Here is a 16,761-nt window from a genome sequence, read left to right as displayed (position 1 = left end):
TTTGTGTTTTTTTTATTTTTTAAAAGGGACATTTCCTCTTAAAAGCATATATTTTCTTTAAAAAAATAATTAACGTTAGAAAAAAATTAATAAGATGGTAAGAAAGTTGTGAATTTTTTTTGGATAAATTGAATACATTTAATAAGGGTAAACTTGGAAAATAAAAATTAGCTTGTATAATATATTAATGACATTATTTTAAGTGTAAGGAGAATGACACATGTTAAGTAAAAAAGGAAGAAGGTCCAAAGGAGAAGGTTAGAGAGAATATTGCTAGCATTTCTCTAAAATCAAAATCCTCTTTTCTTTCCTTTCCCTTCTGTAGTATGAAAACTATATTACATAATTTTTCCACTTTCCCAACTTCATCTTTCTTTTTTTCCTTGAACTAAAATACTTTCTTCTATAGAAAAAACAATTAAAAGGAACTAAAATATTAAGGTGTTAATGACATACCGAATACTCGGATATCAGGCTATTCTCGACCGGTATAAGCAAAACTCTCTCTCCGTTTGGAGCTTCGAGCTCTAAGAAGACAAACAGACCCATATTGGCATTCGGGGTGCTCCGAAGCTTTCCCAGGTTCTGGTTTTGCTCAGAAAAGCTCAAACTCTCTCATTTTTGAAAGAGATGAAGAACACCAGCCTTTTTATTCCAATTCTTTTATTGTTATCGTTTTCCCTTCAACAAACAGTCCAAGTCTCCTCCTTTACACAGAGAAACCAGGTACTTCTTTATGCGTGTGTGAGTGCCTATACGTATGATATTGTTCTTTACTTATTTAGATGTTGAATTGTGCTTGGTAGCTTCAATTTTGTGTATTGGATTATGGGTTTTGTAAAGTAAAGATTTTTAACTAATCAACTTTTGGTTCTAATTGAGAGAACTTTACAGAGAGTACAAAAATATGGATTGCGTTTTTATTTACGTTTGGATTTTCCAGAGTTTGAACCCGTTAAACAGAGCAAAGGAAAGGTTTTGATCAAAAGGGAAAGATGTGTCAGAGCTTCACCCTAGCTTGAATTACATTTTACTCAAATGCTAAAATGTCTTGTCTCAGTATGGTTATTACAATAGTCACAATTTTTAGTTATTTCATGCATATGAGCATTTTGTGAATATAATTATATATTTTTTCTCCATGGACCTTCCATAGTGACGTAATTTTCTGCCTTTTTCTAACCCAGGAGTTTGAAAAATCTGCATCTTCAAGGTAATATTACTTTCACTCTTTAGATTCATTTGACAACCTTTCATTGGCTATATTCGTTTTTAGCTCAAACATGTATGATGAAATTTGTAACTGGGATTTTATATTTCTCTCTTTGGGTTGGACATATTTTCAGTACATTTTTTTTTTCTTATTTTCTTATTTTAGAACTCTTGAACAAGAACACGAGCATGCTCATGAAGTACATTGTTCCAGAGAAAGAAGTAGGGCAGCATGGAAAATTATCGAGGAGGTATGGACAAACATTGAGTGGTTTTACAATATCATACCATGCCTAATAGTGTGCTAAAGGGCATCTCTGATTTGTGTAATGTAGTACCTGATGCCGTTTCTGGAACAAGAGCACTATGAGATGTCAAGTAAGTGTCGACTTCATCCTGACAATGATCTATTTAGGGATCAGGAACAGCACAAGATTCATCTGGATATAAACGAATGGCAGTGTGGATACTGTAAGAAAAGCTTCCGTGCTGAAAAGTTTCTTGATCAGCATTTTGACAACAGACACTACAATCTTCTTAATATAGTATGTGGACTGTATTTCCTTGCTTTAATATGTTAGGAGCACTTGTTCAATAAGTGCAAGATGCAATTTCGAATTTGTCATCACGTGTCAAACTTCTTCTTTTGGTTGCACAATGGCATGCTGCATCAGGTCACTCAGTAATCGGTCTATGTAAAACATCTAATTTCATTTTCAGCTGATCCTGTACATATTTGTTTCCCTCTATTATATTTGTAGTTTTGTTCTTATTTCATTTTACATCAACTTATCTGCAAATTGAAGACCTATTTTCAAAGAAGCATTTGTATCTAGTCCATGTTTATCAGTTCTGGTTGCCTTGGGGTTTCTTAAACCCACTTTACATATTTGTTTTATTTATTTATAAAGTATCAGTTTAGCTGTAGCATGATGGAATAATTAGATCAGAAAATAATTTATGAAGAAAAGTAAAAAGTGAAGACTAATTACATGGCTTAAATAAATAATTTCTGCACACTTGCATGATATATCAAGACATGATTATAAATTTATTTGACCTCTGTCTTTTCTGTTAGTTATATCTCTAATCTGGAATGTATGGTTCTTGTTTCCATTATATGGTTTGTTTTGTCCGCATGAATTTTTATTTTTTATGAATGCAGAGTGGCAGCAAGTGCTTAGCTGATTTATGCAGAGCTTTGCATTGTGATGTTGTAATGGATACCAAGTCAAGCAAGACCAAATGCAATCCTGCAGCTGCTGCAAGGAATCACCATCTATGTGAGGTTGCTTTACGGCACTATAATTTTTTTGTATTGTCAATTCTTATACATTACCTTGTCTGAATCTTTTTTTTTCACCCCATACTGTAGGGTCTTGCTGATAGCTGTTTTCCTATTAATCAAGGTCCCTCAGCACGCCGCCTTAATGGTATTTTTCTTTGTTATCAACAGAAACTCTACCATTTCAATTCTGACGTTATTTGACTGCCTTGTAGTTATCTCTTTTCTTGTGATCGTCTTATTACTATTTCAGATACTTAATAGTCTATTATACTTATACTTACATTTTGATGTATTGGTAGAATTGTTCTTGCACCAATTTTGTCACGCTCACACTTGCTCGAGGAAACATAAACATTTTCCTAGAGGAGGAAAGGTAAGGTTTCAGTCTCCTAGTGCAATAGATTTTGCAATAAAAAATGAAATGTGCTTAAAACAAAATATGGAAAATTTCATTTCCCAGACTGCATAGATGATCTACTCATGTTAAAATCTTTTACCTGTTTACACTCACATTGTCTTTCTACTGGCTTGTTCCTTTTGATGGCGAACACAGACTTCTAAGGTCAAATATCTCTGGCTACCATTAGTCTTTATGTGGCATAGTTTCAGTATCTTCTAGCTTATTTTATATTTCAGTATTTCGCAATCGTTGTCTGTGATTACCAAGATTCCTTTTTCTTTTGAAGATTTTGCTTTGCAGAAAAATATGTGGTCACATTTTTTGTTTTTTGGCAGAAGCAATTAAGTGTATTCTATCTGGCTATTTCCATACTGACTTTGATGCTGCTCCCTATTTTCTATCTGATAGTTTATTTGCACCAAAGGTATCACTCTTGTGGAAATTCAGAATTCCTATCTAGATTCGTTGCAAGAATTTCCTAAATTGTATGTATTTTGCAGAGAGATGAGAACGGGAACCCAAGATCTTAGGCGCATCTCAAAAGTTGGGCAGAAGACGAAACCCTCATAGTAGTTGGTAATCTATATACAAGTTCAAATATATACCGTTCATAATGTCATGCGTAGTGTGCTTTGTAGTTGAGACAAGGTCTCTGATATTCCTTTGATACTTATCCCAAAGTAAAAAAGAAAAACACATGCCTCTTGGTGTCATAACAGTGGGTGCTAAAGTTTTTAGTTAAATGATTCAGAGGGTTTTTAGATTAGTGATTAATGGCTCTTTATTATCATTTATTACTAAATAATTAGTACTTATTGCATCTAATGAAAGATGTGATAATTTATACAAATATCATTCATTGGGTATCCTTCCAATATGTATTCTATTGAATTAGTTTATCATCACACCACTACAGGATGTGCAAGTACATCACAAGGTGTAAGTTGTGACTAGAATTCTAACTCTTATGTTTGTCTTGTGTTTAAAATCAGGCACTTGAAATCATTGTTTAAATGAACAGATCAAGGACTAATGAACTTGCCGTTCAACATATTTCCTTGTAAATATGCATGTCATACGACACACGAAGGACTATGCTGCACCAGAATGCTGCAACAAAGCCAAATTCTAGATCACCATCTTAAAAGCTGCTCCGGCTGTGACATTTAATTCCCCTAATAAAGGCTCTAATGAAACAGAATTAGGTGTAAACAATTTAATTCTTCGATAAATTTATTATTTATCATTTTAAGTTTATTGCAATTCATCCTCAAAACTAGTCAGTCTGCCTCATGTGCCTTCGAATGAAGGTATATTTGTGTTAAGAGTCTTATTGTGAGTGCATTCATTTTCTAACAGATGAAGATTTGTTACAACTAATAGGAGGTTTTGGCTGGCAAATTTCATACTAATGCCTGTATATTTATGAATTCCCTGGTTCAATTTTTTAACTTTACCAAATAAAAGAAGAAAAATAAAACACTGAAATTATCTGCTTTATTATAGAATGTCACAAGGAGAACCATAAACAACATGCAAGTCCAAATATAATATTTAATTGCAAAGGCTAATTTCTGTAGCCATTAGCTCTAAAATTATCTGCTATATAGAATCATCATCTCTTTGATGAGCGATGGGCTTTTACTACTCGATGTTTCAGTCAACTTCGTCATACTTTGCTCCACAATGCCTACCCGATGCAGGCAAATTGTTTATGCTTAGTTTCTTCTTTCATCAGCTGAAAGCAATTGGTATGAGGATGGATAAGCTAAGCTGGTCGCTTATCTCCAGGATTCTCTGCCGCGCCATTTTCTTCGCTGCTGAATACTGATGGATGGGAGAGTTGAATTCTCTCATATAGGAAAGCCATCAACATATCACCTTGAATGATGCTATAAAAATACTATTTGAGTGCTTGTTCCACTCCACCACCAGATGCGGAAGGTACATGGGCTTCCACTTAGCTTATGGAGCTACAACCGCAAATGCAAGCGATATCAATTCATTTGATAAAAGAAAACCATCCGGATCACTAAGACGAATGTAGGCAGGACTTCTTTCAATCTTGTCCTCGTTTACTAGCAAGGCATTGAGTTCATCTGTAGCCATGGCCCTTCGCTGCTCATCCAAGAAAACCACATGCCCACTTTCAACATAAGGTTTATAGGCCTTGTAGAGAGCGAGAACAAGGGAGCTTCCATATTCTTCTCCAAACGACTTCAAATCCAGACCTCTTGAAGTTCTAAGAGAGAGCATAAGAACATCTGTGGCCATGTCCTGAGCAGAACGATTACTCTCACAGCTATCCACCAACCCACTTTCCAAATTCTCCACATAACCCATGTACTCTTTCATCCTTTTTGGCCTTGAAAACCTCACACCATCAACGTAGCTAGCAGAGCCAAGGCCAAAAGCATAGAAAGGTTTGTTCTTCCAAGTAGGTAAGATTGTGTTTGCAATGATATCCACTCTTGCAGTAACTGCTTATTTCATAGTGGTTATAACCCGCATCAGAAAGCGTCCTTGATGCCATCCTATAGAACTCAGATGACCGTGTTTCCGACGGCAATGGGAACTCCCCTGGTGTGTACCTACAAAAAAACTACTTATTCAGAATCAAATTCATTAGAAAAGCTAAACCACAGATTTCATCACTGAATCTATTTACTTACAACAATCCAAATTTTGTGCCTTGTTCCACTTGCAAATCATATACAGACACATGGGTAGGACAAGCTTCAACAGTTAGCCTCAAACTCTCTTCCCACATTTCTGGGGTCTGGTGAGGCAGAGAAGAGATAAGATCCATACTCCAATTCTCAACCCCACATGACCCAACAATCTCAATGGCCTCATAAACCTCCCTAAGACCATGTGCTCTACCACAAGCTTTCAACAACTCTTCTTGAAATGCCTGAACTCCCAATGACACCCTGTTCACACCCAACTCCATCATGTCCTTCATTTTCTTAGCATCAAATGTCCCAGGGTCCATTTCCATTGATATCTCAGAATCCGAACTCAACCCAAATTTCAACCTCAACGTATCCAAAATGGAAGAAACAAGCTTGGGTGGCACAAGAGAAGGCGTGCCGCCCCCGGAAAAAGACCGTTTCCAGAGGCGGGTTGGCCTTATTTTCGGCTTTCATTGCATTGATTTCTCGGCAAAGTAATTGAACGTAGTTGATCATTCGCGGGTCGTCCTCGGTTTGGTTGGAAGAAGAGCCCAGAGCGACGATTGTGAAGTCACAGTAGTGACAGCGCTTTCGGCAGAAAGGGAGGTGGATGTAAGCGGAAGTAGGAGGTGGAAGAATGGTGGTGGGGGTGTTGGGTGAGGCATTTTGACGAACAGTTGGCGCAGTGTGTGCGAAGCAGCTAAAGATAGCGTTAGGCAGTGGTTTTGGCGATAACGGTTTGGCGGGAAAGGTTGAGAAAATCGGAGTGAAGCTTGATTTAAGCATTGTTTAGAGTGGAGATAAAACGAGCAGCGCGATAGCTTCAGCTTGTTATAAGAGTGAGAGAATGTGGCAACGGCCAGTTTACAGGAAAAGGAAGGACGACGCCGTTCTGTGAATTTCAATATTAATACCATTGTAAACAATAACTTATTAGTGATATAATCAATACTAAGATTTGGATATTCCGCTTTCTGAAAATAATGGATTTTAAAAATAAAAAATTGAACCCAATGAGAATAAGAGCATATTGTGTATTGGGTCAAACCATAACTGATTACGTATTGGGAGTTATAAACTCTTAAAATTAATGTTACAAAATTGTTTTACACTGGTCATGATCTTCTCATACAAGGTGTTTCACCATATAAGGTCCTTCAAGCTCATAGCCTAATTTCCTATAGTAATGACGAGTTCCTACGCCCGAAATAACAGCGATCTTTGTGGATCTATGCTCCCTGCTCGCGATCCGCTCGGCCTCCTCCATCAAAAGTGTCCCATAGCCCTGTTTGAATCATTTAGACCATAAACATGTTAGAGAGAACAACACTTGGAATGGCATGAAACAGTTGATGTATACAAGCTACATTACCTGATGTTGCAGCTTGTCAGCATCCCGCCCATGAACTGGGACAGCAGTTCCATAAACATGGAGTTCACGAACAATAGAGCACTTCCCCATGAGTTCGGGACAAGACGTATTCCGGCCACACTTTCTCAGTCGCAGCAACCCAACCAGAATATCCTGTTTACAAAAAGAATACAAACAAAAGAATGTTAAGCGTCAGAATGCACAATCTGCTCACCATGAAAAACTCAATGCATAAAATTTTGTCAACAAATTACTACACAAATCAGAGAAACAACGAGTTTTGGAGTTTTGGAACAGGGAGATCCTCAGTTCATCTATATATGCTGAAACAAAACTAAAATTAGATATTCTACTCAAACATTAAAGCTATGATCACTTTAAGTATTCATCTTGCATCAGCTCAACACAGTTGCACATGACAAGAATAGAATGATCATTTCATGTGAAGCACTCTCTCAAACAAATAGATGGAATACCTGGCGAGTATCTTCATATGAAAGAAATGTTTCCCATCCTTCATTTGCCATATAATCACGACGAACAAGCTCCACTTGGTCTGGCTTAATTTTGTGATGTATGTCCTAAAATCATCAAGCATTTTTAGTAACAGTTCCATTATATGGAAGTGGGGCGGGAGGTCACATTTGTAGTCTCAGTAGCATAAATCATGTTCAAACAAGCATGGCTATCTGCGTACCTGAATTCCAGCCTCTCGTGTTCGAACATCACGGCACTTCAAGCCCAAGTCTTCCATCCGAGCTAAAGCCAACTCCCGAAGATTTCCTTTCTCAACCCCAGAAGTAACTAGAGGCATTGGAATGTCTCGCTGAACTCTATACACACGTGTCCAAGGAGGAACCATGGCTAGGATCCTTGCTACAATGTCCACAAGTTGCTCAGGTGGGTAATTTCTATACCTGAAAACAGAGAAAAGAAACTACAGTTATTTCCCAAAGACAAATGCAAGAGCAATCATAGTTTTTGAAAAAGTGTTGCAGCTTTGGGGCATGAATATTGGATTTCATAGTAAGGCACAAAATAAATATCATATTGCCCTATATCTGAATTATCCCCACAGCATCACTGAAAAGGAGGGAAGGGGGTATTCCTTCTCATATATGTAACAAATGAAATAATAAGTCATACCTGCCAGTTTTCCAAAGCTCATAAAGTCCAGTTCCACGGATCACAAGTGTTGGATAAATTTTAAGCCCATCTGCTCTGAACAAAGGGCTCTCAAAAAACTCCCGAAAACTCTCCATGTCTCTCTCAACCCCTACATTTGGAAGATCAGGCATCATATGGGCGACGACCTAGAGAGATGCATAAAAATTATTAGTGTGAAAAACAAAAGTAAATCAACGTGAACAACTAGAATACACTGCAAGGTGCATATTGTAAATACTCCTGAAGGCTTTGAAAACACGTAGTATAAAAAAAGCAGCTTTCCATAAGAATTATGGTCATACAAGCATGTGCCTCTTTTTGAACTTAGGACAAAATGAATGGTAACAACAAAACCAACTACAGTTTGATAAAATGTTCTTGCGGAGTTAAGTGAAAGCACAACATATTTTAAAAACTATTTTCAAGCTGACAATTTTAGTTGCTGATTGCATTTAGGAAAGATTAGTCTCCAATGAATATAGAAAGGCCCAAATGCATTTTTCCACCAGTGAAGGTGAACAAGTTTTATGATAGGGCACTAGGCTGACCTTGAAACCAGCATCCTTTGCCAGGCAAAAACAATCAGCCACTGCAGCTACTGTATGACCTCTATTGGTGTCACGAGCCACATCCTCATATGTACTTTGAACTCCAATCTCCAGTCTCGTACAACCATAAGAAAGCATTTGTCTCAAGTGAGGTCCAAGGCAATAATCTGGCCTCCTGCAGGACAAAAAGTTACAATCACACCTTAGGAAATTTTCTGGACCGACCATATCAACTGGTCAATAGATGGGAAATTAAAAAATTACTCTAAACCAAGTTAAATACAGGAATGAGAAAAGGGTGTTAACATCTAAAACAATTAAACTAAAGACTCACGTTTCAATGGTCATTCCAATACATTTAGTAGCACCATGCTCAGAGTAGGCAACTGCCTCTTCAACATTGGCAGAAGTGTGTCCTGATAATGCGTCATGCAGATTTCTAATAAAGTAATCACGGTAATCTGCTGGCAACGACATGAACGTACCGCCCATTAAGATGAACTCAACCTGAAAGCATAATTCATTACCAGTAAGAAGGTACCAAGTATGCATTTTACTCTATCATGGCAATCTGCACAGCCAAAAATAAACTTTCTAAGCTCTAAATAGAGAAACAGGCCAAACCTTGTCTACACTGTGGCCCAGTCGCTTTAGTTGATCTATCCTGCCCCTAGCCTGGACATATGGATTGTATCTACAAACACAGAACCAAAGTATTAGCAACCAAACAGCAACTCCCCAGATTGTAGTTTCACGTATCCAGTATTGAAATTCTCATTCCTTTTCATAGAATAAAACCAATCAAGCCAGAACTTTTAACTTCAACATCAGTCATAAACAACATAACCGCTAATTAACCTATCAACTGTTCGACAAAATGCATCAAACCATACCTGGCCCGAATTGCGCGCATGCTAGTGGGCTCGTAGCCAGTGTAAGACTGAGTGCTGTACTCGAAGTCCGAGTCTGGCCCACCTGGGCAATACACGCATATATTCCCGGTGGTGGCGATGTGGGGGCAGCGGTGAGGTTTCGACATCACGGCCACGACGGCGATGCCCGAGGCGGTTCGAACCGGCTTGGCACGGAGCTTCGGGAGAAGAGCCTCCCGGTCCGACTCGGGCAGAGCCGCGATCATTTCGACCAGCTTCGGCGCACGTGAGAGGCCGTACTTCCGGCAGGCGGTAGTCTTCAGCGCGTTTAGGTCGACGTTTTGGCCTTTCCGGGAGAGGTCGACCATGGCGCTCACAATTTCGGCAATTGCTCGGACCCGGGCCTCTTCTTCGGATAGTCCATGGGCTTCGAACCCTCCCCGACCCGGTCGGGGTTGCTTTCTGGTGGGCTCGGATACGGCTAACACTTCAGTCGCCATGGGAGAGAAAAAGAGAGAGGTGAGGAAAGAAGGTTAACTGGAACCGCCGTTTCTTATGCTTCAGCTCGAGTTTGTTAAGGTTTAACTAAAACCTTTTATTTTATTTTATTTTTATGAAATCTAATTATTTTCATGTGAAAAAAACTAATTAATTACATAATTTACTTTTTCAGAAAATACTTTTCTATTGTTGTCTCCGGTAAAAAGTCACCTGTTTGCCAGTTTCATCACTTTGCTTTATGTAGTTTCAATTTTTTTAATTAATTTTATTTGTGTAGTTTTATATTACAACAATTCAAGAATACGTTATAAATTATATTAAATTTCTTCAAATTTCATTACGTTTTGAGCATAGGATTTAACCGAATTTATAAGAAATTGAATGAATTATGACATAATTTGTAAGATATGCTTGAAGTCATTCAAGATTTAAAACAAAGAATAAAATTAACAAAATTGAAACTATGAAAACTAAATGATAAAACCGACAAACTACAAGAACAAAAATTACGTTTTGCATTCTATTTCCCCATCAAATTACATTAAGCTAGCTAGTACACATAAGCACAATGTGTGCAATAGATCTAAACTTTCCTCCAAAACCGACAAACTGCCAATATGTTTTTATAGCTTAATGTAATTTAAATTTTTTACATTTAGAAATTAGAAAATAAAACGCAGCGTTGGAAGTCTTAATCGGTGTTCTTCCCGCATCTCCTAAATTTTCTGCCGCCTGAAAACAAAATTCTGGTGCGAGAAGTAGATTGTTGCAGAGCAACAAGCATGGAGAACGGTCCCAAGGAACGAAGCGAAGTAGAAGCTAAAGTGCTTGACAAGGTCAGAGAAGTAATCTCAGTCGTAAAGAAGGCCAAGCACGTAAACCAAGTGATTTGCGCGCTTCACTCCCTCGCTATTCTTCTCTTCCCTCTCGACGCCTCTCTTCTCTCAGGTCACTTTCCCAAACTTTCACTTCTCCATTTCACCTTCGTCCACTGTCTTTCATTCTCGAATTTTTGAGCATGTGAACCGGTTGTTTGGTTTCCGAGAAAAATTGGACGAGAGAGTGTGGGAAACAGAATCTGAAACCAAAACATTGAACAAATTTGACATCTTGTGTCGTTTTGTTTTGGTTAAAAGATTGATTTATTGCAAACTGACTGATGTGAAATGTGGAATTTCAGGTGCTATTGATGAGCGATGCAGAGAGCTGGTGTGTCTCGTTTATTTTCACGAAATTTCTCGAAATTTATTTATCGCAGCCAGTTTTCTGGAAATTTTATGCCTTTATGATTGTGTTTTGTGCAGGTACTTGGTGCCAAGGCTCCTTCGGCTGATGAGAGGAGCGAGTGGTGGCAAGTATTCTATGGAGGAGCTGCATTCTCGACATTTGCTCGGGTTCTGTTAATTGGTACTTTTATTAGCTCTATTCTCTACTGTTTATGCTGCTTTCTCCACTTTTGTTGTTGTTGAAAATCATGTATCTCCAGCTTTATTCTTTCACTTGTGAAATTCGATTACTTTATTAGTTGGGGAAAAAAAAAACCATGTAAGCCAGACAAACTACTAACTCTAGGCCTGTAGAGAAGGGTGTTGATTCAGATGGGGGTTTGTGAAACCTAAAGATTATAATTGATGGCTGATTTTCCTGAAGATTAGCTTGAGGAAAATTTGGCATCTCTTTCAGTGGTTTTGGTTGCAAATGTTTTTGTCTATTGACGGCTTGTTGTACATGTCTTTATATATTTTATGTTTTGTTGTTGCATGCAGATATTGCTTCCGACTGGCTAGCTTGCTTCCCCTTTTCAGCACGTCAACATGTCTATGATGTTTTCTTTGTTAATGGACTTGCCACTGAGGTTGTTCAGACCTTGGTCCCTTGTCTACATCAGAGTGGAAGTGACGATCTTGATGTTAAGGCTGTACACTCTAATACTGAAAGGTATGGGTTGAGGACCGTTTCTGTCCAGTGGTTATTTATAACAATAAGAGGTCCAATTTGAAATATCGATGCTGACTATAGTCAATCTGTTGAACTTTTTTTACCATTACAACAGGTTACTCATACTTTGCTTGCTTGAAAATAACGGGGTGCTCCAGATGGCTAGAGAATTCAGCAGTTCTTCCCATTCTGAAGATTATATAAATGAAAATCTTAAGCCAGCTGTATCTAGAGTAGCCCAGATCGTTGCATCTATACCTGACAAAGCACAATTGAGAGCCCCAACTTCGCTTTCATCACAGTATCCTTTTATGTCTTGTGCTGGATAATTGAGTCATATACTTGTTTAGGCTTTGGAAAAGTGTATGCTATGATGAGGGACATAACTTAATGTTCTATGTGAGCATTCTGGTAATCTGACATCAGAATGGCATTAGAAATATAATATGCCTACTCATTTGCAGTTAAATTGTTTTCTTTTCTGTCACTGCCATTTTATTGTTTTTCTTCACTGAAGTACTAAAGTTTTTTCTTCAAGCAAGTTACCATCCAACTTCTTTCTCTAGCAGAAGAAAGGAATATGAATCTATTAGAAGAAGGAGCGTGCCTTAAAAGTGACATGAATGGGACCTTACTATTTGTTGGGGAGATATTTTCTCGTGTATGTCGGCGTGGATCTGTAGGTAACTGTTATAATTTTAAGCACAGCAATTAAAAAGTGTTTATACAAAAAGAACAGGATTTCACTTATATTCTCCCCCCCCCCCAAAAAAAACAAAATTTTGAATGGATATGTAACCGAAGTGTTTTTCCTTTTTCACAGATGTGCTTTTAAGCGAAATAATTCCACGGGTTCTTAGTCATGTACGGAGCTTATTATCATTAAATATAGATCCACTTGTCTCGGATGTTTTTGAATCATACCCCGGTTCCCAATTTTGGTTGAATATGATACAAGCTATGAAAGATTCTTATGCTGTGGAAAGAATATCTGAGCAGCTTTTACATCAGCTTGCAACTGAACGTTTGAGTGATGTTGAAGCCTACTGGATTCTTTGGCTATTATTTCATCGGGTTTCTAAATACCAGATATCAGTGAGGTCAGTGAATACTCTCTCTCTCTCAAATTAAGTGGACACATTTTAACTTCTAAGATTCAACTTTGCACTTGAAATCAAAGTTGTTTTTGCAGAATGTTGTGGTGTGGCAAATTGTTTGGATATACTGAAATCTGGCCCAGAGATAATTAGATGTGCCACCAGTTTCATCGTTGTTTTTGACAGATATTAATTGTTTTACATTACCCATGGCATGCAAACAATGTGTTGCATATAAAGAGTTTTCCCAATTCTGACATATTACACTGATTGTTTATGGAAAATACATTTTTTTTGTCGCTCCAGGGTTGATCTTTTAAAAGTATCATTGATTTCCTGTTATATTAAGTGTTTAATTTTCAGCTTTCCTCTTTATTAGGGCAATGTTTGCTGACAAATTCTTACTCTGGAAAGTATTTCCTGTTCGTTGCCTGCAATGGATCCTTCAGTTTGCTGTTCTTGAATGCCCACCTGAAAGTAATTCACTTGCTAAAGGTCATAATTCCCTAAATTTCTTAGACACATTGCAGCATCTGGTAGCAGTATGGTCTAATAAGGAGTTTGTGCAATCAGCCCCAACTGAGCAGCAAATTTGTATCCTTCATTTGTTTGTCTAGCATCTGGTAGTAGTCTGTGATGGATCCTAATGATTCTTCTTGACTGACCTTTACAACGGGAGACCTTGTAGACTCTAAAAGCCTAAAGATTAATATGAAATACCTGATATATCACAAGTAGCTATTCTATAATAAATCCTGTTGCATTAAAGAAAATTTCATTGTTTCATTATGCTGCTTTTTGGATTTTGTTGCTCCTTAATCTTGTAATATCAGATGTATCTGCAGCTGTAGGCCTTTCCCTGGAGAAGATGTCTAAAGAGGAACTAGATGAGACTAAGGATGTGATGCACTCAATTCTCAAAGGAGTGAGCTGTAAATTCTTTTCCCCATCTGTATCAGTATAGTGTCTTGCAATGTTGGTGGTCAGTATCTTCCGGTTATATCTTGTCTTCTTTGCTGGCAGGTAGGCTGGAAAGCCCTAATAATTTGATTCGGAAAATGGCCAGCAGTGTTGCTTTAGCTTTCTCCAAGGTGATTGACCCAAAAAATCCTCTATACCTTGACGATAGCTACACTGGGGATACTATCGACTGGGAATTTGGGTTGTCTACCCCTGAGAAAGGGACTCCTGAACAGGGTATTGACAAAACTGAAACATCTACTACCTCAGTTCTAGAAAAGGGCTTCACCCACAAAGGCAATGATGAGATAGCAAGCAATGGGAGGAGTAAAAATAAAAAAATAACTGAATCTAAGTTGGTTGATCCAGACGAGATCATTGATCCAGTTACACTAAATTACGAATCGGCCTCTGATGAAGATGACAACGATGATGCTAGTGAGAATTCCGATGTCTCGAGTGACTCATCTTTACAGCCATATGATTTGGCAGATGATGACACAGATTTGAAAAGAAAATTTTCACAGTTGGTTGATGTGGTTGGGGCACTTCGGAAATCTGATGATGCTGATGGGGTAAGTAAACTAAGTACATTAGTTTAATTCTTGTCAAATGTTTTTGTTACAATAATCACTAGTAAACTAAGTTTGTGCTGTAGATGAGATCGACCTTTTGGTGCAGCTTATAAGATCTATAGGTGAAAACATTAGACAAGCTGGATGAATATTGTCCTTGGCTCGTGTAAATATACAACTAAATAATTAGGGAGTGGGTATGAAACAATGGTTGGATTGCCAGAGTGCAGTGATTCCCTGGCAGTCAGCTTTGAAAATTTGGTGTACCAAATTCTCTTCTGGATCGTTACATTTATTTTAATATTGCAGGTGGAGAATGCTCTTGCTGTTGCTGAAAAGCTTGTCAGAGCGTCGCCTGATGAGCTTAAGCATGTAGCAAGTGATCTTGTCAGAACTCTAGTTCAGGTTCGTTGCTCTGACTTGGCTGTAGAAGGTGAGGAAGATTCAGCTGAAGACAAGAGACAGAGAGCATTGGTTGCTTTGCTTGTCACATGTCCTTTGGAATCTCTTGAGACTTTAAACAAACTACTATATTCACCTAATGTGGATGTCAGTCAGCGCATAATGATACTTGATGTCATGACTGAGGCTGCTCAGGAGCTTGCTCATACTAAAATTATAAAGCCTAAACAGGCTAGGGCCCTCATAGCAACCACGTCAGAGACCCAAGCTTGGTTCTTGCCAAGCGACATAGGGCCCCCTGGATCTGGTCCCTGGAAAGAGATTTCAGAATCAAGATCTTTACTGAATTGGACGAATCGTTATGAGAGGGAACTTCCTTCAAAACCTGGTCAGATTAAGAGAGGCAAAACGCGGCAATGGAGCCTAAGATCAGCAAATAAACAAGAAGCCCAATTAGAATGGTCCCATAATAAGTTTCCGGTGTATGCAGCAGCATTTATGCTCCCTGCCATGCAGGGCTTTGATAAGAAAAGGCAGGGTGTTGACTTGCTTGATAGAGATTTTATTGTCCTGGGAAAACTCATCTATATGCTTGGTGTTTGTATGAAATGTGCAGCCATGCATCCAGAAGCCTCTGCACTGGCTGCCCCTCTTCTAGATATGCTAAGATCCAGGTACTGACTGCAAAATCTCTGTGAGAATGAAATGATGATTAGGTTATGATATTCTAATAGCAGCTTCCCCATTGCATATATACATTAAACTGTATTTATTTCACTAAACCCTGTCATTTTAACCTTCATGCAGGGAGGTATGTCTTCACAAGGAAGCTTGTGTTAGAAAAGCTGTTCTTTTTGCAGCTTCATGCGTATTGCTATCTCTTCATCCCTCTTATGTAGCAACCTCCTTAGTTGAAGGAAACGTCGAAATTTCGAACGGGCTGGAATGGGTGCGCACGTGGGCGCTTCAGGTAGCTGAATCAGACAACGATAGAGAGTGCTATACGGTAAACAACTAATCCTAAAGCTCCATTAGGGACGCCTGTACTCCCCACCCTGCCCCGCCCCTCTGAAACCTTTCTCCATTCAATGCCATATCACTTTCTTCTTTGTTTGATTGTTTTTAATTGCTGCAACGTTGATTAACCTGTGCCACCATGACCGGTTGTTGACATATATCCTTTGTGTCGTAGATGGCTATGGCATGCCTACAACTCCATGCTGAGATGGCCCTCCAAGCTTCTCGAGCACTAGATTCACCAGAAGCTACATCCATTTCGAAGAATGTCGGGCTTCCTTCCAGTCTGTCCAAAGGGACAATTATAATCCCACAATCCAGTGTGAAATACCAATAATGTATTGATTTTGTTCACCGAAAAGAAAATTTTAAATTAAGTCAGCCTTTTTGTAACCAGTTTTGTACAGTTCATGCCACTAATTGATATCGCTATTTTGTAAATGCTGGTTTCCTACATTGTTTGATGATTATTTTTCAATCCATGTAACTTGGGATTGAGTATATAGTCATTCTATGGAACCTACAAAATTACTTCGGTTTTGTCACAATGAAAGAAATCTCAACTTTCCATCCACTATCACCAATTGAGCTAATGGCTACAAAATTACTTTTAAATGACTAAATAAATTATTGAATTTACCACTTTTATCAAATTCTAAACTTTTTTTTATTTTATATTTTATTTTTAAAAAGAACCCACCAGTTGCTGCCACGTCAAATGTGGCCCACAAACTTAG

The 16,761-nt window shown here is 38.2% G+C and overlaps 4 protein-coding genes across 5 annotated transcripts; 2 read left to right on the top strand and 2 right to left on the bottom strand.

Moving 5' to 3' along the window:
- Positions 1-488: 488 nt before the first annotated feature.
- On the top strand, positions 489-4,258 carry LOC103338010 (C2H2-like zinc finger protein). Of its 2 annotated transcripts, XM_008241187.3 has the most exons (10): positions 489-726; positions 1,188-1,213; positions 1,379-1,463; positions 1,548-1,757; positions 2,378-2,500; positions 2,588-2,645; positions 2,800-2,873; positions 3,236-3,324; positions 3,401-3,476; positions 3,893-4,258. In XM_008241187.3, the coding sequence occupies exons 1-9, from the start codon at positions 631-633 to the stop codon at positions 3,468-3,470; spliced, it is 831 nt and encodes a 276-aa protein (XP_008239409.2). In that variant the 5' UTR covers positions 489-630; the 3' UTR covers positions 3,471-3,476; positions 3,893-4,258. The 2 variants fall into 2 exon arrangements, with proteins under 2 accessions (XP_008239409.2, XP_088897271.1); XM_089041145.1 differs by lacking the exon at positions 3,236-3,324 and having other exon boundaries at positions 3,893-4,034.
- Positions 4,259-4,731: 473 nt separating this feature from the next.
- On the bottom strand, positions 4,732-6,493 carry LOC103338012 (Radical SAM superfamily protein). Its single transcript, XM_008241189.2, is given in 4 exon segments — positions 4,732-5,336; positions 5,338-5,491; positions 5,573-6,000; positions 6,002-6,493. Coding segments are annotated over 4 exon segments (1,413 nt in total). The 5' UTR covers positions 6,362-6,493; the 3' UTR covers positions 4,732-4,865.
- A 112-nt stretch (positions 6,494-6,605) lies between these two features.
- Positions 6,606-10,112, bottom strand: ELO3 (radical SAM domain-containing protein / GCN5-related N-acetyltransferase (GNAT) family protein). Its single transcript, XM_008241190.2, has 9 exons — positions 9,556-10,112; positions 9,287-9,356; positions 8,997-9,169; positions 8,663-8,837; positions 8,094-8,260; positions 7,645-7,864; positions 7,424-7,528; positions 6,948-7,100; positions 6,606-6,860 (listed from the first exon to the last, which is right to left on the bottom strand). The coding sequence occupies exons 1-9, from the start codon at positions 10,032-10,034 to the stop codon at positions 6,702-6,704; spliced, it is 1,701 nt and encodes a 566-aa protein (XP_008239412.1). The 5' UTR covers positions 10,035-10,112; the 3' UTR covers positions 6,606-6,701.
- Positions 10,113-10,693: 581 nt separating this feature from the next.
- EMB2423 (telomere length regulation TEL2 family protein) lies at positions 10,694-16,465 on the top strand. The gene is made up of 13 exons (XM_008241191.2): positions 10,694-10,983; positions 11,216-11,244; positions 11,340-11,442; positions 11,802-11,973; positions 12,089-12,274; positions 12,499-12,656; positions 12,797-13,073; positions 13,450-13,664; positions 13,904-14,002; positions 14,094-14,605; positions 14,915-15,681; positions 15,815-16,013; positions 16,200-16,465. Exons 1-13 carry the CDS (start codon positions 10,818-10,820, stop codon positions 16,359-16,361), a joined length of 3,045 nt encoding a protein of 1,014 aa, XP_008239413.2. The 5' UTR covers positions 10,694-10,817; the 3' UTR covers positions 16,362-16,465.
- Positions 16,466-16,761: the final 296 nt, after the last annotated feature.

This window comes from Prunus mume, linkage group LG7 (assembly GCF_029339155.1).
Source record: "Prunus mume cultivar Tortuosa linkage group LG7, ASM2933915v1, whole genome shotgun sequence".
NCBI classification, from domain to species: Eukaryota; Viridiplantae; Streptophyta; class Magnoliopsida; order Rosales; family Rosaceae; genus Prunus; species Prunus mume.
This window is presented reverse-complemented; position numbering and strand designations above follow the sequence as displayed.

Coding starts and splice junctions, on each gene's coding strand:
- LOC103338010 (XM_008241187.3), top strand. CDS start 631: ATGAAGAACACCAGCCTTTTTATTCCAATTCTTTTATTGTTATCGTTT. Junction 1,758..2,377: donor ACTACAATCTTCTTAATATA/GTATGTGGACTG, acceptor TTATGAATGCAG/AGTGGCAGCAAGTGCTTAGC. Junction 2,501..2,587: donor GGAATCACCATCTATGTGAG/GTTGCTTTACGG, acceptor CCCATACTGTAG/GGTCTTGCTGATAGCTGTTT.
- EMB2423 (XM_008241191.2), top strand. CDS start 10,818: ATGGAGAACGGTCCCAAGGAACGAAGCGAAGTAGAAGCTAAAGTGCTT. Junction 13,665..13,903: donor CCCAACTGAGCAGCAAATTT/GTATCCTTCATT, acceptor TTGTAATATCAG/ATGTATCTGCAGCTGTAGGC. Junction 16,014..16,199: donor ACGATAGAGAGTGCTATACG/GTAAACAACTAA, acceptor TTTGTGTCGTAG/ATGGCTATGGCATGCCTACA.
- ELO3 (XM_008241190.2), bottom strand. CDS start 10,034: ATGGCGACTGAAGTGTTAGCCGTATCCGAGCCCACCAGAAAGCAACCC. Junction 9,170..9,286: donor TGGGCCACAGTGTAGACAAG/GTTTGGCCTGTT, acceptor TTATGCTTTCAG/GTTGAGTTCATCTTAATGGG. Junction 8,838..8,996: donor ATTGGAATGACCATTGAAAC/GTGAGTCTTTAG, acceptor TTTGTCCTGCAG/GAGGCCAGATTATTGCCTTG.